At 52.8% G+C, this 20858-nt stretch overlaps 1 protein-coding gene across 1 annotated transcript; it reads left to right on the top strand.

Moving 5' to 3' along the window:
• Positions 1-9005: 9005 nt before the first annotated feature.
• On the top strand, positions 9006-10987 carry myadma (myeloid associated differentiation marker a). The gene has a single exon (XM_059958450.1). It carries the CDS (start codon positions 9044-9046, stop codon positions 9911-9913), a length of 870 nt encoding a protein of 289 aa, XP_059814433.1. The 5' UTR covers positions 9006-9043; the 3' UTR covers positions 9914-10987.
• The last annotated feature ends 9871 nt before the right edge of the window (positions 10988-20858 follow it).

Raw genomic sequence — 20858 nt, 5'->3', positions numbered from 1 at the left:
GGACGTTGCGTACGAGGAACGGAGGGAGATGGACTTTGTGTACGGGGAACGGAGGGAGATGGACATTGTGTACGGGGAACGGAGGGAGATGGACGTTGTGTACGGGGAACGGAGGGAGATGGTACGGGGAACGGTGGGAGATGGATGTTGTGTACGGGGAATGGAGGGAGATGGACGTTGTGTATGGGGAACGGAGGGAGATGGACGTTGTGTACGGGGAACGGAGGGAGATAGTACGGGGAACGGAGGGAGATGGACGTTGTGTACGGGGAACGGAGGGCGATGGACGCTACGTACGGGAAACGGAGGGATATGGACGTTGCGTACGGGAAACGGAGGGAGATGGACGTTGCGTACGAGGAACGGAGGGAGATGGACTTTGTGTACGGGGAACGGAGGGAGATGGACGTTGTGTACGGGGAACGGAGGGAGATGGTACGGGGAACGGAGGGAGATGGACGTTGTGTACGGGGAACGGAGGGCGATGGACGCTGCGTACGGGAAACGGAGGGAAATGGACGTTGTGTACGGGAAACGGAGGGAGATGGACGTTGCGTACGAGGAACGGAGGGAGATGGACTTTGTGTACGGGGAACGGAGGGAGATGGACATTGTGTACGGGGAACGGAGGGAGATGGACTGTGTACGGGGAACGGAGGGAGATGGTACGGGGAATGGAGGGAGATGGACGTTGTGTACGGGGAACGGAGGGAGATGGTACGGGGAACGGAGGGAGATGGACGTTGTGTACGGGGAACGGAGGGAGATGGACGCTGTGTACGGGAAACGGAGGGATATGGACGTTGCGAACGGGAAACGGAGGGATATGGACGTTGTGTACGGGAAACGGAGGGAGATGGACGTTGCGTACGGGAAACGGAGGGAGATGGACATTGTGTACGGGGAATGGAGGGAGATGGACATTGTGTACGGGGAATGGAGGGAGATGGACATTGTGTAAGGGGAATGGAGGGAGATGGATATTGTGCACGGGGAACGGAGGGAGATGGACTTTGTGTACGGGGAACGGAGGGTGATGGTACGGGGAACGGAGGGAGATGGACGTTGTGTACGGGGAACGGAGGGAGATGGTACGGGGAACGGAGGGAGATGGACGTTGCATACGGGAAATGGAGGGAGATGGACGTTGCGTACGGGAAACGGAGGGAGATGGACGTTGCGTACGGGAAACGGAGGGAGATGGACACTGTGTACGGGGAACGGAGTGTGATGGACATTGTGTACGGAGAATGGAGGGAGATGGACACTGTGTATGGGGAATGGAGGGAAATGGACACTGTGTACGGGGAACGGAGGGAGATGGACGTTGTGTACGGGGAACGGAGGGAGACGAACATTGTGTACGGGGAACGGAGGGAGATGGACATTGTGTACGGGGAACGGAGGGAGATGGACGTTGTGTACGGGGAACGGAGGGAGATGGTACGGGGAACGGTGGGAGATGGACGTTGTGTACGGGGAACGGAGGGCGATGGACGCTGCGTACGGGAAACGGAGGGATATGGACGTTGCGTACGGGAAACGGAGGGAGATGGACGTTGCGTACGAGGAACGGAGGGAGATGGACTTTGTGTACGGGGAACGGAGGGAGATGGACGTTGTGTACGGGGAATGGAGGGAGATGGACGTTGTGTACGGGGAATGGAGGGAGATGGACATTGTGTACGGGGAATGGAGGGAGATGGACACTGTGTACGGGGAATGGAGGGAGATGGACATTGTGTAAGGGGAATGGAGGGAGATGGACACTGTGTACGGGGAACGGAGGGAGATGGACATTGTGTACGGGGAACGGAGGGAGATGGACGTTGTGTACGGGGAACGGAGGGAGATGGTACGGGGAACGGTGGGAGATGGACGTTGTGTACGGCGAATGGAGGGAGATGGACGTTGTGTATGGGGAACGGAGGGAGATGGACGTTGTGTACGGGGAACGGAGGGAGATGGTACGGGGAACGGAGGGAGATGGACGTTGTGTACGGGGAACGGAGGGCGATGGACGCTGCGTACGGGAAACGGAGGGATATGGACGTTGCGTACGGGAAACGGAGGGAGATGTACGTTGCGTACGAGGAACGGAGGGAGATGGACTTTGTGTACGTGAACGGAGGCAGTTGGACGTTGTGTACGGGGAACGGAGGGAGATGGTACGGGGAACGGAGGGAGATGGACGTTGTGTACGGAGAACGGAGGGCGATGGACGCTGCGTACGGGAAACGGAGGGAAATGGACGTTGTGTACGGGAAACGGAGGGAGATGGACGTTGCGTACGAGGAACGGAGGGAGATGGACTTTGTGTACGGGGAACGGAGGGAGATGGACATTGTGTACGGGGAACGGAGGGAGATGGACTGTGTACGGGGAACGGAGGGAGATGGTACGGGGAATGGAGGGAGATGGACGTTGTGTACGGGGAACGGAGGGAGATGGTACGGGGAACGGAGGGAGATGGACGTTGTGTACGGGGAACGGAGGGAGATGGACGCTGTGTACGGGAAACGGAGGGATATGGACGTTGCGAACGGGAAACGGAGGGATATGGACGTTGTGTACGGGAAACGGAGGGAGATGGACGTTGCGTACGGGAAACGGAGGGAGATGGACATTGTGTACGGGGAATGGAGGGAGATGGACATTGTGTACGGGGAATGGAGGGAGATGGATATTGTGCACGGGGAACAGAGGGAGATGGACTTTGTGTACGGGGAACGGAGGGAGATGGTACGGGGAACGGAGGGAGATGGACGTTGTGTACGGGGAACGGAGGGAGATGGTACGGGGAACGGAGGGAGATGGACGTTGCATACGGGAAATGGAGGGAGATGGACGTTGCGTACGGGAAACGGAGGGAGATGGACACTGTGTACGGGGAACGGAGTGTGATGGACATTGTGTACGGAGAATGGAGGGAGATGGACACTGTGTATGGGGAATGGAGGGAAATGGACACTGTGTACGGGGAACGGAGGGAGATGGACGTTGTGTACGGGGAACGGAGGGAGACGAACATTGTGTACGGGGAACGGAGGGAGATGGACATTGTGTACGGGGAACGGAGGGAGATGGACGTTGTGTACGGGGAACGGAGGGAGATGGTACGGGGAACGGTGGGAGATGGACGTTGTGTACGGGGAACGGAGGGCGATGGACGCTGCGTACGGGAAACGGAGGGATATGGACGTTGCGTACGGGAAACGGAGGGAGATGGACGTTGCGTACGAGGAACGGAGGGAGATGGACTTTGTGTACGGGGAACGGAGGGAGATGGACGTTGTGTACGGGGAATGGAGGGAGATGGACATTGTGTACGGGGAATGGAGGGAGATGGACATTGTGTACGGGGAATGGAGGGAGATGGACACTGTGTACGGGGAATGGAGGGAGATGGACATTGTGTTTGGGGAATGGAGGGAGATGGACATTGTGTACGGGGAACGGAGGGAGATGGATATTGTGCACGGGGAACGGAGGGAGATGGACATTGTGTACAGGAAACGGAGGGAGATGGACATTGTGTACGGGGAACGGAGGGAGATGGACATTGTGTACGTGGAACGGAGGGAGATGGACTTTGTGTACGGGGAACGGAGGGAGATGGATATTGTGCACGGGGAACGGAGGGAGATGGACATTGTGTACAGGAAACGGAGGGAGATGGACATTGTGTACGGGGAACGGAGGGAGATGGACATTGTGTACGGGGAACGGAGGGAGATGGACTTTGTGTACGGGGAACGGAGGGAGATGGACATTGTGTACGGGGAACGGAGGGAGATGGACTTTGTGTACGGGGAACGGAGGGAGATGGACATTGTGTACGGGGAACGGAGGGAGATGGACATTGTGTACGGGGAACGGAGGGAGATGGACTTTGTGTACGGGGAACGGAGGGAGATGGACATTGTGTACAGGAAACGGAGGGTGATGGTACGGGGAACGGAGGGAGATGGACATTGTGTACGGGGAACGGAGGGAGATGGACATTGTGTACGGGGAACGGAGGGAGATGGACTTTGTGTACGGGGAACGGAGGGAGATGGTACGGAGAATGGAGGGAGTTGAACGTTGTGTACGGGGAACGGAGGGAGATGGTACGGGAAACGGAGGGATATGGACGTTGCATACGGGAAACGGAGGGAGATGGACGTTGCGTACGAGGAACGGAGGGAGATGGATATTGTGCACGGGGAACGGAGGGAGATGGACATTGTGTACAGGGAACGGAGGGAGATGGACATTGTGTACGGGGAACGGAGGGAGATGGACTTTGTGTACGGGGAATGGAGGGAGATGGACGTTGTGTACGGGGAACGGAGGGAGATGGTACGGGGAACGGAGGGAGATGGACGTTGTGTACGGGGAACGGAGGGAGATGGACATTGTGTACGGGGAATGGAGGGAGATGGACATTGTGTATGTATGGATGGGCTAGGGTCATAAGATATCAGAGGAATTGAGACAGATTGACTTTAGGAAAGAAACTGTGATGAGTAGACTGGTAGGACTGAAGGCTAATAAATCCCCGGGTCCAGATGGTCTGCATCTGAGGGTTCTAAAAGAGGTGGCTCAGGAAATTGCGGATGCATTGGTAATCATTTTCCAATGTTCCTTAGATTCAGATCAGTTCCTGAAGGTTGGAGAGTGGCTAATGTTGTCCCACTTTTCAAGAAGGGAGAGAAGGAGAAAACGGAGAACTATCGCCCTGTTAGCCTAACGTCAGTCGTGGGGAAGATGCTTGAGTCCATTATTAAGGACGAAATAGTGGCACATCTAGATGGCAGAAATAGGATCAGGCCGAGCCAGCATGGATTTACCAAGGGCAAATCATGCTTGACTAATCTGTTGGAGTTTTTTGAGGGTGTAACAAGGATGTTAGACGAGGGTAAGCCAGTGGATGTTGTATACCTAGATTTTCAGAAGGCATTCGATAAGGTGCCACATAGGAGATTGGTGAGTAAAATCAGAGCTCATGGCATTGGGGGCAGGGTTTCAACATGGATAGAAAACTGGTTGGCAGATAGAAAGCAAAGGGTAGCAGTGAATGGGTGTTTCTCGGACTGGCTGGAGGTGACTAGTGGGGTACCACAGGGCTCTGTATTGGGACCACAGCTCTTTACGATTTATGTCAATGATTTAGATGAGGGCATTGAAAACTATATCAGCAAGTTTGCTGACGATACTAAACTGGGTGGCAGTGTGACATGCGAAGAGGACGTTAGGAGAATACAGGGAGACTTGGATAGGCTGGGTGAGCGGGCAGATACTTGGCAGATGTCATTCAATGTGAATAAATGTGAAGTTATCCACTTTGGAAGCAGGAACAAGAGGGCAGAGTATTGTCTGAACAGTGTAGAGTTAGGTAAGGGAGAAATGCAAAGAGACCTAGGAGTCCTAGTTCACCAGTCAATGAAGGTGAATGAGCAAGTACAACAGGCAGTGAAGAGGGCAAATGGAATGTTGGCCTTTGTTACAAGGGGAATTGAATACAAGAGCAAGGATGTCCTTTTGCATTTGTGCAGGGCCCTGGAATATTGTGTACAGTTTTGGTCTCCAGGTTTAAGGAAGGACATTCTGGCAGTTGAGGAAGTGCAGTGTAGATTCACTAGTTTGATTCCTGGGATGGCAGGGCTGTCTTACACAGAGAGATTGGAGAGATTGGGCTTGTACATGCTGGAATTGAGGAGATTGAGAGGGGATCTGATTGAAACGTTTAAGATAATTAAAGGATTTGATAGGATTGAGGCAGGAAATATGTTCCAGATGTTGGGAGAGTCCAGTACCAGAGGGCATGGATTGAGAATAAGAGGTCAGTTATTTAAAACAGAGTTGAGGAAGAGCTTCTTCTCCCAGAGAGTTGTGCAGGTGTGGAATGCACTGCCTCGGAAGTCGGTGGAGGCCAATTCTCTGGATGCTTTCAAGAAGGAGCTAGATAGATATCTGATGGATAGGGGAATCAAGGGATATGGGGACAAGGCAGGGACTGGGTATTGATAGAGAATGATCAGCCATGATCTCAGAATGGCGGTGCAGACTCGAGGGGCCGAATGGTCTACTTCTGCACCTATTGTCTATTGTCTATCTATTGTCTATTGTACGGGGAACCGAGGGAGATGGACACTGTGTGCGGGGAACGGAGGGAGATGGACATTGTGTATGGGGAACGGAGGGAGATGGACATTGTGTACGGGGAATGGAGGGAGATGGACATTGTGTACGGGGAATGGAGGGAGACGGACATTGTGTACGGGGAACAGAGGGAGACGACGTTGTGTACGGGGAATGGAGGGAGACGGACATTGTGTACGGGGAACAGAGGGAGATGGACATTGTGTACGGGGAATGGAGGGAGATGGACATTGTGTACGGGGAACGGAGGGAGATGGACATTGTGTACGGGGAACAGAGGGAAATGGTCCTATGGTGGGAAACTTTGTCACATGGTGCAGGCAGAATCATCTGCAGCTTGATGTAAAAAAGTCTAAGAAGCTGGTGGTGGACCTGAGGAGGGCTAAGGCACTGGTCACCCCTGTTTCCATCCAGGGGGTCAGTGTGGACATGGTGGAGGATTACAAAAACCTGGGGATACGAATTGACAATAAACTGGACTGGTCAAATAACACTGAGGCTGTCTACAAGAAGGGTCAGAGCCGTCTCTACTTCCTGAGGAGACTGAGGTCCTTTAACATCTGCCGGATGATGCTGAGGATATTCTACAAGTCTGTGGTGGCCAGTGCTACCATGTTTGCTGTTGTGTGCTGGGACAGCAGGCTGAGGGTAGCAGATACCAACAGAATCAACAAACTCATTCTTAAGGCCAGTGATGTTGTGGGGATGGAACTGGACTCTCTGACGGTGGTGTCTGAGAAGAGGATGCTGTCCAAGTTGCATGCCATCTTGGACAATGTCTCCCATCCACTCCATAATGTACTGGTTAGGCACAGGAGTACATTCAGCCAAAGACTCATTCCACCGAGATGCGACACTGAGCATCATAGGAAGTGGACATTGTGTATGGGGAATGTACACAATGTCCATCTCTCTCCATTCCCCGTACACAATGTCCATCTCTCTCCATTCCCCGTACACAATGTCCATCTCCCTCCTTTCCCCATACACAATGTCCATCTCCCTCCGTTCCCCGTACACAATGTCCATCTCTCTCCATTCCCCGTACACAATGTCCATCTCTCTCCGTTGCCCCTCCACAATGTCCACCTTCCCTCCGTTCCCCATACACAATGTCCATCTCCCTCTGTTCCCCATACACAATGTCCATCTCTCTCCATTCCCCGTACACGATGTCCATCTCGCTCCATTCCCCGTACACAATGTCCATCTCCCTCCGTTCCCCATACACAATGTCCATCTCTCTCCATTCCCCGTACACAATGTCCATCTCTCTCCATTCCCCGTACACAATGTCCATCTCCCTCCTTTCCCCATACACAATGTCCATCTCCCTCCGTTCCCCGTACACAATGTCCATCTCTCTCCATTCCCCGTACACAATGTCCATCTCTCTCCGTTGCCCCTCCACAATGTCCACCTTCCCTCCGTTCCCCATACACAATGTCCATCTCCCTCTGTTCCCCATACACAATGTCCATCTCTCTCCATTCCCCGTACACGATGTCCATCTCGCTCCATTCCCCGTACACAATGTCCATCTCCCTCCGTTCCCCATACACAATGTCCATCTCTCTCCATTCCCCGTACACAATGTCCATCTCCCTCCTTTCCCCATACACAATGTCCATCTCCCTCCGTTCCCCGTACACAATGTCCATCTCTCTCCATTCCCCGTACACAATGTCCATCTCTCTCCGTTGCCCCTCCACAATGTCCACCTTCCCTCCGTTCCCCATACACAATGTCCATCTCCCTCTGTTCCCCATACACAATGTCCATCTCTCTCCATTCCCCGTACACAATGTCCATCTCCCTCCACTTCCCGTACACAATGTCCATCTCCCTCCGTTCCCCATACACAATGTCCATCTCTCTCCATTCCCCGTACACAATGTCCATCTCCCTCCACTTCCCGTACACAATGTCCATCTCCCTACATTCCCCGTACACAATGTCCATCTCCCTCCGTTCCCCGTACACAATGTCCATCTCTCTCCATTCCCCGTACACAATGTCCATCTCCCTCCGTTGCCCCTCCACAATGTCCACCTCCCTCCATTCCCCGTACACAATGTCCATCTCCCTCCATTCTCCGTACACGATGTCCATCTCCCTCCATTCCCCGTACACAATGTCCATCTCCCTCCGTTCCCCGTACACAATGTCCATCTCTCTCCATTCCCCGTACACAATGTCCATCTCCCTCCGTTGCCCCTCCACAATGTCCATCTCCCTCTGTTCCCCATACACAATGTCCATCTCCCTATGTGGCCTGTGGCCATCAAACTTTACAACTCCTCCCTCGGAGTGTCAGACACCCTGAGCCAACAGGCTGGTCCTGGAATTATTTATGGTTTTATATTGATATATTTCTTCACTATTCTTGTTTGGTGCAGCTGTAACGAAACAATTTCCCTCGGGATCAATAAAGTATGTCTGTCTGTCTGAACACTATGTAGGCAGAAGGGATTCATTTAGTCCAGTGGTTCCAAACCTCCGGCACGTGGACCAATTTGCCTCTGATCTGGGCCTACATTTACGTGCCAGCCGGCACCTAATTAATTAGGTTGTTTATTTCGGCTTTTCTCTTAAAGATGTGCTGGTGCCCTCTGGCTACATCTGCACCCCCGGTATCGGTCTGCGGCCCAGAGGTTGATTAAGTTAGTTAGGCACAAAATTGTGGGTTGAATTGCCTGCTCCTGTGCTGGAACCTTTCTGTGTCCACCCCCCCCCCACAATAACTGCTCTCTACTCCCCCCCAGAAGGAAGGCCAATGCTGTGTGTTCTACCCACAATTTTCCCTCACATTTACAAAGTCACTGTTATATGGTGTGACTCTCTCCTTACTTTCCCTCAGACTAACTCACTCCCCTCTTTGTCTCCCCCCAGGACGATGGCAGTGGTGAACCTGCAGGCCCTGAACTCACGGCTGGGCTACGCACGTCTGGCAGCCCTCTTCATGACCTGCCTGGCCTTCAGCCTGGTGGTGCACTCCGGAGTCTGGTGGGGCCAGTTTGGTAGTTGGTGCCTCTTTGCCTGGTGCTTCTCATTTGCCACCATCGCCCTGGTGCTGCTGCTCGAGGTAGCAGGCCTGACGTCCAAGGCCCCTGTCTCCTGGCGGGAGGCTCCAGTCGCCCTGGCTGCCTTCTCAGGCCTGCTGTGCCTCTCGGCCTCCATCATCTACCCAGTCCGCTTCATCAACAAATACAACGGGTGGCAGGAGTACACGGTCACTGCCACTGTTGCCTCCTGCCTGGCGACAGTAGCCTACGCGGTGCAGGTCTGGCTGAGCAAGGCCAGGCCGGGAGAGGTGACCGGTTACCTGGCGACGGTGCCCGGTCTGCTGAAGGTGGTGGAGGCCTTCGCTGCAGGAGTCATCTTTGCCTTTGTGGGGGAGACGAACTATGAGAGATACCCGGCCTTGAAGTGGTGCCTGGCTGTGTACTGCATTTGCTTCATCCTGGCTGTCATGCTCATCCTCCTCTTCCTGACTGGCCGTTCCTCCTGGCTCCCCACGCCGCTGGAGCGCTGGCTGGGGGCCTACGCCCTGCTGGGCGTCCTGCTGTACGCCACTGCCACCATCCTCTGGCCACTCTTCTGCTTTGACCGCCGCTACGGCACGAGCAGCCGGCCGGCTGGCTGCGGAAATGGCTGCTATTGGGACAGCCAGGTGGCCGTGGCCGTCCTGACAGCCTTCAACCTGTTGGTCTATCTGGCTGACCTGATCCACTCAGGCAGGCTGGTCTTCATTAGGACCCACTGATGGGCAGCAGGGGGTAGAGAAGGTGGGGAGGGAGGGGGGTGGAGGGGAATACATGTAACCATGTTTCGATGGTGTGGAGGGAGATTCACTCTGTGCCTGACCCCGGGAGTGTGTGATGGGACGGTGTGGAGGGGGTTTCACTCTGTGTCTGACCCCGGGAGTGTGTGATGGGACAGTGTGGAGGGGGTTTCACTCTGTGTCTGACCCCGGGAGTGTGTGATAGGACAGTGTGTAGGGAGTTTCACTCTGTGCCTGACCCCGGGAGTGTGTGATGGAACAATGTGGAGGGAGATTCACTCTGTCTCTGACCCCGGGAGTGTGTGATGGGACGGTGTGGAGGGGGTTTCACTCTGTGCCTGACCCCGGGAGTGTGTGATGGGATGGTGTGGAAGGAGATTCACTCTGTGTCTGACCCCGGGAGTGTGTGATGGGACGGTGTGGAGGGAGATTCACTCTGTGTCTGACCCCGGGAGTGTGTGATGGGACGGTGTGGAGGGAGATTCACTCTGTGTCTGACCCTGGGAGTGTGTGATGGGACGGTGTGGAGGGGGTTTCACTCTGTGTCTGACACCGGGAGTGTGTGATGGGACGGTGTGGAGGGAGATTCACTCTGTGTCTGACCCCGGGAGTGTGTGATGGGACAGTGTGGAGGGAGATTCACTCTGTGTCTGACCCCGGGAGTGTGTGATGGGACGGTGTGGAGGGAGATTCACTCTGTGTCTGACCCCGGGAGTGTGTGATGGGACAGTGTGGAGGGGGTTTCACTCTGTGCCTAACCCCGGGAGTGTGTGATGGGACAGTGTGGAGGGAGCTTCACTCTGTGTCTAACCCCGGGAGTGTGTGATGGGACGGCGTGGAGGGGGTTTCACTTTGTGTCTGACCCCGGGAGTGTGTGATTGGACGGTGTGGAGGGAGATTAACACAGTGTCTGACATCGGGAGTATGTGATGGGATGGTGTGGGTGGGTTTGGAGTATGTCCATGTGAGATGGTCTGTATATCCTTTGTATCACTGTTTATGAATTTATCACTCACTTTGTTATTCTGGAATAAAAAGAACTTTGCTTACACCACAGTGTTGAACTTGCTAGAATATTTCTGTCACCAAAAGATGGGAACCCACACTCAGACCCACAATTCTGCCAAAGGACTCCTGGGAAATATAAAAGCTTTGCATAACTTCCCCATCACGGCCCACTTCACCTGATCATCCCTCTTTCAACTCTAAACGCACTGTCCCACTCTCTTCCCACAGCCCTCTGCCAGTCCCCAAAAGAATCCCACTGTCCCAATCTCTCCCCAAACTAATCCCACTGTCCCACACTCTCCCACAGAGCTGTGTCAAACCCAAAACAAAGCCCACTGCCCCACTCTCTCCTCAGAACCCTATGTCAGTCCCCAAATTAATCCCACTGTCCCACTCTCTCCCCAAAGCCCTGTGTCAGTCCCTAAACTAATCGCACTGTACCACTCTCTGCTACAGCTGCTAGAAGAATCTCCTGAGTAACAATCATCAGGGATCTCCTCAGTAACAATGATAAGCGAGACACAGGGATCTCCCGTCAGTAACAATGATCAGCGAGGCACAGGGATCCCCTCAGGAACAATGATCAGTGAGACACAGGGATCTCCTCAGTAACAACGATCAGTGAGGCACAGGGATCTCCCCTCAGTAACAATGATCAGCGAGGCACAGGGATCTACTCAGAAACAATGATCGGCGACGCACAGGGATCTCCCCTCAGTAACAATGATCAGCGAGGCACAGGGATCTCCCCTCAGTAACAATGATCAGCGAGGCACAGGGATCCCCTCAGTAACAATGATCAGCGAGGCACAGGGATCTCCCCACAATAACAATGATCAGCGAGGCACAGGGATCTCCCCTCAGTAACAATCATCAGCGAGGCACAGGGATCCCCTCAGTAACAATGATCAGCGAGGCACAGAGATCTCCCTTCGGTAACAATGATCAGCGAGGCACAGGGATCTCCGCAGTAACAATGATCGGCGAGGCACAGGGATCTCATCAGTAACAATGATCAGCGAGGCACAGGGATCTCCTCAGCAACAATGATCGGCGAGGCACAGGGATCTCCACTCAGTAACAATGATCGGCGAGGCACAGGGATCTCCACTCAGAAACAATGATCAGCGAGGCACAGGGATCTCCACTCAGTAACAATGATCGGCGAGGCACAGGGATCTCCACTCAGTAACAATGATCAGCGAGGCACAGGGATCTCCTCAGCAACAATGATCAGCAAGGCACAGGGATCCCCTCAGTAACAATGATCAGTGAGGCACAGGGATCCCCTCAGTAACAATGATCAGCGAGGCACAGGGATCTCCACTCAGTAACAATGATCGGCGAGGAACAGGGATCTCCTCAGCAACAGTGATCAGAGAGGCACAGGGATCTCCTCAGTAACAATGATCAGCGAGGCACAGGGATCTCCTCAGGAACAATGATCAGCGAGACACAGGGATCTCCCCTCAGTAACAATGATCAGCGAGGCACAGGGATCCCCTCAGTAACAATGATCAGCGAGGCACAGGGATCTCCTCAGTAACAATGATCAGCGAGGCACAGGGATCTCCCCTCAGTAACAATGATCAGCGAGGCACAGGGATCTCCCAGTAACAATGATCAGCGACACACAGGGATCTCCCCTCAGTAACAATGATCAGCGAGGCACAGGGATCTCCTCAGTAACAATGATCAGTGAAGCTCAGGAATCTCCCCTCATTAACAATGATCCGCGAGGCACAGGGATCTCCCCTCAGTAACAGTGATCAGTGAGGCTCAGGAATCTCACCTCAGTAACAAGGAGCAGCGAGGCACAGGGATCTCCCCTCAGTAACAGTGATCAGTGAGGCTCAGGAATCTCCCCTCATTAACAATGATCTGCGAGGCACAGGGATCTCCTCAGTAACAATGATCAGTGAGGCTCAGGAATCTCCCCTCATTAACAATGATCTGCGAGGCACAGGGATCTCCCCTCAGTAACAATGATCAGCGAGGCACAGGGATCTCCCCTCAGTAACAATGATCTGCGAGGCACAGGGATCTCCTCAGTAACAATGATCAGTGAGGCTCAGGAATCTCCCCTCATTAACAATGATCTGCGAGGCACAGGGATCTCCCCTCAGTAACAATGATCAGCGAGGCACAGGGATCTCCCCTCAGTAACAATGATCAGCGAAGCACAGGGATCTCCCCTCAGTAACAATGAACAGTGAGGCACAGGGAACTCCAGAGTAACAATGATCGGCGAGTCACAGGGATCTCCTCAGTAACAATGATCAACGAGGCACCGGGATCTCCCCTCAGTAACAATAATCAGCGAGGCACAGGGATCTCCCCTCAGTAACAATGATCGGCGAGGCACAGGGATCTCCCCTCATTAACAATGATCGGCGAGGCACAGGGATCTCCCCTCAGTAACAATGATCACCGAGGTACAGGGATCTCCCCTCAGTAACAATGATCAGAGAGGCAAAGGGATCTCCCCTCGCTAACAATGATCAGCGAGGCACAGGTATCACAACACAATAACAATGATCAGCGAGGCACAGGGATCTCCTCAGTAACAATGATCAGCGAGGCACAGGGATCTCCTCAGTAACAATGATCAGTGAGGCACAGGGATCTCCCCTCAGTAACAATGATCAGCGAGGCACAGGGATCTCCTCAGAAACAATGATCAGCGAGGCACAGGGATCTCTTCAGTAACAATGATCAGCGAGGCACAGGGATCTCCTCAGTAACAATGATCAGCGAGGCACAGGGATCTCTTCAGTAACAATGATCAGCGAGGCACAGGGATCTCCCCTCAGTAACAATGATCAGCGAGGCACAGGGATCTCCTCAGTAACAATGATCAGCGAGGCACAGGGATCTCTTCAGTAACAATGATCAGCAAGACACAGGGATCTCCTCAGTAACAATGATCAGCGAGGCACAGGGATATCCACTGAGTAACAATGATCAGCGAGGCACAGAGATCTCCCCTCAGTAACAATGATCAGCGAGGCACAGGAATCTCCCCTCATTAACAATGATCTGCGAGGCACAGGGATCTCCCCTCAGTAACAGTGATCAGAGAGGCTCAGGAATCTCACCTCAGTAACAAGGAGCAGCGTGGCACACGGATCTCCCCTCAGTAACAGTGATCAGTGAGGCTCAGCAATCTCCCCTCATTAACAATGATCTGCGAGGCACAGGGATCTCCTCAGTAACAATGATCAGTGAGGCTCAGGAATCTCCCCTCATTAACAATGATCTGCGAGGCACAGGGATCTCCCCTCAGTAACAATGATCAGCGAGTCACAGGGATCTCCCCTCATTAACAATGATCAACGAGGCACCGGGATCTCCCCTCAGTAACAATGATCAGCGAGGCACAGGGAACTCCACAGTAACAATGATCGGCTAGGCACAGGGATCTCCTCAGTAACAATGATCAACGAGGCACCGGGATCTCCCCTCAGTAACAATAATCAGCGAGGCACAGGGATCTCCCCTCAGTAACAATGATCGGCGAGGCACAGGGATCTCCCCTCATTAACAATGATCGGCGAGGCACAGGGAACTCCCCTCAGTAACAATAATCAGCGAGGCACAGGGATCTCCCCTCAGTAACAATGATCAGCGAGGCACAGGGATCTCCCGTCAGTAACAACGATCAGTGAGGCACAGGGATCACCTAAGTAACAATGATCAGCGAAGCACAGGGATCTAACCTCAATAAAAATGATCAGCGAGGCACAGGGATATCAACTCAGTAACAATGATCGGCGAGGCACAGGGATCTCCCCTCAGTAACAATGATCAGCGAGGCACAGGGATCTAACCTCAATAAAAATGATCAGCGAGGCACAGGGATATCAACTCAGTAACAATGATCGGCGAGGCACAGGGATCTCCTCAGTAACAATGATCAGTGAGACACAGGGATCTCCTCTGTAACAGTGATCAGTGAGGCACAGGGATCTAACCTCAGTAACAATGATCAGTGAGACACAGGGATCTCCTCAGTAACAATGATCAGTGAGACACAGGAATCTCCACTCAGTAGCAATGATCAGTGAGACACAGGGATCTCCTCAGTAACAATGATCAGTGAGACACAGGGATCTCCTCAGTAACAATAATCAGCGAGGTAAAGGGATCTCCTCTCAGTAACAATGCTCAGCGAGGCACAGGGATCTCCCCTCAGTAACAATGAACAGCGAGGCACAGGGATCTCCCCTCAGTAACAATGATCACCGAGGTACAGGGATCTCCCCTCAGTAACAATGATCAGCGAGGCACAGGGATCTCCCCTCGCTAACAATGATCAGCGAGGCACAGGGATCACAACACAATAACAATGATCAGCGAGGCACAGGGATCTCCTCAGTAACAATGATCAGCGAAACACAGAGATCTCCCCTCAGTAACAATGATCAGCGAGGCACAGGGATCTCCTCAGTAACAATGATCAGCGAGGCACAGGGATCTCTTCAGTAACAATGATCAGCGAGGCACAGGGATCTCCCCTCAGTAACAATGATCAGCGAGGCACAGGGATCTCCTCAGTAACAATTATCAGCGAGGCACAGGGATCTCTTCAGTAACAATGATCAGCAAGACACAGGGATCTCCTCAGTAACAATGATCAGCGAGGCACAGGGATCTCCACTGAGTAACAATGATCAGCGAGGCTCAGAGATCTCCCCTCAGTAACAATGATCAGTGAGGCACAGAGCTCTCCCCTCAGTAACAATGATCACCGAGGCACAGAGCTCTCCCCTCAGTAACAATGATCACCGAGGCACAGAGATCTCCCCTCAGTAACAATGATCAGCGAGGCACAGAGATCTCGCAGCAGTAACAATGATCAGTGAGGCACAGAGCTCTCCCCTCAGTAACAATGATCACCGAGGCACAGAGATCTCCTCTCAGTAACAATGATCAGCGAGGCACAGAGATCTCCCCTCAGTAACAATGATCAGCGAGGCACGGAGATCTCCCCTCAGTAACAATGATCAGCGAGGCACAGGGATCTCTCCTCAGTAACAATGATCAGCGAGGCACAGGGATCTCTTCAGTAACAATGATCAGCGAGGCACAGGGATCCCCTCAGTAACAATGATCAGCGAGGCACAGGGATCCCCTCAGTAACAATGATCAGCGAGGCACAGGGATCTCCTCAGTAACACTGATTGGCGAGGCACAGGAATCTCCACTCAGTAACAATAATCAGCGAGGCACAGGGATCTCCCCTCAGTAACGATGATCAGCGAGGCACAGGGATCTCCCCTCAGTAACAATGATCAGCGAGGCACAGGGATCTCAACTCAGTAACAAGGATCAGAGAGACACAGGGATCTCCCCTCAGTAACAATGATCGGCGAGGTAAAAGGATCTCCCCTCAGTAACAATGATCAGCGAGACAGGGATCTCCCCTCAGTAACAATGATCGGCGAGGTAAAAGGATCTCCCCTCAGTAACAATGATCAGCGAGTCACAGGGATCTCCCCTCATTAACAATGATCAACGAGGCACCGGGATCTCCCCTCAGTAACAATGATCAGCGAGGCACAGGGAACTCCACAGTAACAATGATCGGCTAGGCACAGGGATCTCCTCAGTAACAATGATCAACGAGGCACCGGGATCTCCCCTCAGTAACAATAATCAGCGAGGCACAGGGATCTCCCCTCAGTAACAATGATCGGCGAGGCACAGGGATCTCCCCTCATTAACAATGATCGGCAAGGCACAGGGAACTCCCCTCAGTAACAATAATCAGCGAGGCACAGGGATCTCCCCTCAGTAACAATGATCAGCGAGGCACAGGGATCTCCCGTCAGTAACAACGATCAGTGAGGCACAGGGATCTAACGTCAGTAACAACGATCAGTGAGGCACAGGGATCTCCCGTCAGTAACAACGATCAGTGAGGCACAGGGATCACCTAAGTAACAATGATCAGCGAAGCACAGGGATCTCTTCAGTAACAATGATCAGCGAGGCGCAGGGATCTCCCCTCAGTAACAATGATCAGCGAGGCACAGGGATCTAACCTCAGTAAAAATGATCAGCGAGGCACAGGGATATCAACTCAGTAACAATGATCGGCGAGGCACAGGGATCTCCTCAGTAACAATGATCAGTGAGACACAGGGATCTCCTCTGTAACAGTGATCAGTGAGGCACAGGGATCTAACCTCAGTAACAATGATCAGTGAGACACAGGGATCTCCTCAGTAACAATGATCAGTGAGACACAGGAATCTCCACTCAGTAGCAATGATCAGTGAGACACAGGGATCTCCTCAGTAACAATGATCAGTGAAAAACAGGGATCTCCTCAGTAACAATGATCAGCGAGGCACAGAGATCTCCCCTCAGTAACAATGATCAGCGAGGCACGGAGATCTCCACTCAGTAACAATGATCAGCGAGGCACAGAGATCTCCCCTCAGTAACAATGATCAGCGAGGCACAGGGATCTCTCCTCAGTAACAATGATCAGCGAGGCACAGGGATCTCTTCAGTAACAATGATCAGCGAGGCACAGGGATCCCCTCAGTAACAATGATCAGCGAGGCACAGGGATCCCCTCAGTAACAATGATCAGCGAGGCACAGGGATCTCCTCAGTAACAATGATTGGCGAGGCACAGGAATCTCCACTCAGTAACAATAATCAGCGAGGCACAGGGATCTCCCCTCAGTAACTATGATCAGCGAGGCACAGGGATCTCCCCTCAGTAACAATGATCAGCGAGGCACAGGGATCTCAACTCAGTAACAAGGATCAGAGAGACACAGGGATCTCCCCTCAGTAACAATGATCGGCGAGGTAAAAGGATCTCCCCTCAGTAACAATGATCAGCGAGACAGGGATCTCCCCTCAGTAACAATGATCGGCGAGGTAAAAGGATCTCCCCTCAGTAACAATCATCAGCGAGGCACAGGGATCTCCCCTCAGTAACAATGATCAGCGAGGCACAAGGATCCCCTCAGTGACAATGATCAGCGAGGCACAGGGATCTCCTCAGTAACAATGATCAGCGAGGCACAGGGATCTCCTCAGTAACAATGACCAGTGAGGCACAGGGATCTCCACTAAGTAACAATGATCAGCGAGGCACAGGGATCCCCTCAGTAACAATGATCAGCGAGGCACAGGGATCTCCTCAGTTACAATGATCGGCGAGGCACAGGGATCCCCTCAGTAACAGTGATCAGCGAGGCACAGGGATCTCCTCAGTTACAATGATCGGCGAGGCACAGGGATCTCCACTCAGTAACAGTGATCAGCGAGGCACAGGGATCTCCTCAGTAACAATGATCAGCGAGGCACAGAGATCTCCTCAGTAACAATGATCGGCGAGGCACAGGGATCTCCACTCAGTAACAACGATCAGCGAGGCACAGGGATCACCTCGCTAACAATGATCAGCGAGGCACAGGGATCTCCTCAGTAACAATAATCAGCGAGGCACAGGGATCTCCACTCAGTAACAATGATCAATGAGGCACAGGGATCTCCTCAGTAACAATGATCAGAGAAGCACAGGGATCACAACTCAGTAACAATGATTAGCGAGACACAGGGATCTCCCCTCAGTAACAATGATCAGCGAGACACAGGGATCTCCCCTCAGTAACAATGATCGGCGAGGTAAGAGGATCTCCCCTCAATAACAATGATCAGTGAGACACAGGGATCTCCTCAGTAACAACGATCAGTGAGGCACAGGGATCTCCCCTCAGTAACAATGATCAGCGAGGCACAGGGATCTACTCAGAAACAATGATCGGCGACGCACAGGGATCTCCCCTCAGTAACAATGATCAGCGAGGCACAGGGATCTCCCCTCAGTAACAATGATCAGCGAGGCACAGGGATCCCCTCAGTAACAATGATCAGCGAGGCACAGGGATCTCCCCACAGTAACAATGATCAGCGAGGCACAGGGATCTCCCCTCAGTAACAATCATCAGCGAGGCACAGGGATCCCCTCAGTAACAATGATCAGCGAGGCACAGAGATCTCCCCTCGGTAACAATGATCAGCGAGGCACAGGGATCTCCGCAGTAACAATGATCGGCGAGGCACAGGGATCTCATCAGTAACAATGATCAGCGAGGCACAGGGATCTCCTCAGCAACAATGATCGGCGAGGCACAGGGATCTCCACTCAGTAACAATGATCGGCGAGGCACAGGGATCTCCACTCAGAAACAATGATCAGCGACGCACAGGGATCTCCACTCAGTAACAATGATCGGCGAGGCACAGGGATCTCCACTCAGTAACAATGATCAGCGAGGCACAGGGATCTCCTCAGCAACAATGATCAGCAAGGCACAGGGATCCCCTCAGTAACAATGATCAGTGAGGCACAGGGATCCCCTCAGTAACAATGATCAGCGAGGCACAGGGATCTCCACTCAGTAACAATGATCGGCGAGGAACAGGGATCTCCTCAGTAACAGTGATCAGAGAGGCACAGGGATCTCCTCAGTAACAATGATCAGCGAGGCACAGGGATCTCCTCAGGAACAATGATCAGCGAGACACAGGGATCTCCCCTCAGTAACAATGATCAGCGAGGCACAGGGATCCCCTCAGTAACAATGATCAGCGAGGCACAGGGATCTCCTCAGTAACAATGATCAGCGAGGCACAGGGATCTCCCCTCAGTAACAATGATCAGCGAGGCACAGGGATCTCCCAGTAACAATGATCAGCGACACACAGGGATCTCCCCTCAGTAACAATGATCAGCGAGGCACAGGGATCTCCTCAGTAACAATGATCAGTGAAGCTCAGGAATCTCCCCTCATTAACAATGATCTGCGAGGCACAGGGATCTCCCCTCAGTAACAGTGATCAGTGAGGCTCAGGAATCTCACCTCAGTAACAAGGAGCAGCGAGGCACAGGGATCTCCCCTCAGTAACAGTGATCAGTGAGGCTCAGGAATCTCCCCTCATTAACAATTATCTGCGAGGCACAGGGATCTCCTCAGTAACAATGATCAGTGAGGCTCAGGAATCTCCCCTCATTAACAATGATCTGCGAGGCACAGGGATCTCCCCTCAGTAACAATGATCAGCGAGGCACAGGGATCTCCCCTCAGTAACAATGATCTGCGAGGCACAGGGATCTCCTCAGTAACAATGATCAGTGAGGCTCAGGAATCTCCCCTCATTAACAATGATCTGCGAGGCACAGGGATCTCCCCTCAGTAACAATGATCAGCGAGGCACAGGGATCTCCCCTCAGTAACAATGATCAGCGAGGCACAGGGATCTCCCCTCAGTAACAATGAACAGTGAGGCACAGGGAACTCCACAGTAACAATGATCGGCGAGTCACAGGGATCTCCTCAGTAACAATGATCAACGAGGCACCGGGATCTCCCCTCAGTAACAATAATCAGCGAGGCACAGGGATCTCCCCTCAGTAACAATGATCGGCGAGGCACAGGGATCTCCCCTCATTAACAATGATCGGCGAGGCACAGGGATCTCCCCTCAGTAACAATGATCACCGAGGTACAGGGATCTCCCCTCAGTAACAATGATCAGAGAGGCACAGGGATCTCCCCTCGCTAACAATGATCAGCGAGGCACAGGTATCACAACACAATAACAATGATCAGCGAGGCTCAGGGATCTCCTCAGTAACAATGATCAGCGAGGCACAGGGATCTCCTCAGTAACAATGATCAGTGAGGCACAGGGATCTCCCCTCAGTAACAATGATCAGCGAGGCACAGGGATCTCCTCAGAAACAATGATCAGCGAGGCACAGGGATCTCTTCAGTAACAATGATCAGCGAGGCACAGGGATCTCCTCAGTAACAATGATCAGCGAGGCACAGGGATCTCCTCAGTAACAATGATCAGCGAGGCACAGGGATCTCTTCAGTAACAATGA

Source organism: Hypanus sabinus, unplaced genomic scaffold (assembly GCF_030144855.1).
Source record: "Hypanus sabinus isolate sHypSab1 unplaced genomic scaffold, sHypSab1.hap1 scaffold_1039, whole genome shotgun sequence".
Taxonomy (NCBI): domain Eukaryota; kingdom Metazoa; phylum Chordata; class Chondrichthyes; order Myliobatiformes; family Dasyatidae; genus Hypanus; species Hypanus sabinus.
This window is presented reverse-complemented; position numbering and strand designations above follow the sequence as displayed.

Coding starts and splice junctions, on each gene's coding strand:
- myadma (XM_059958450.1), top strand. CDS start 9,044: ATGGCAGTGGTGAACCTGCAGGCCCTGAACTCACGGCTGGGCTACGCA.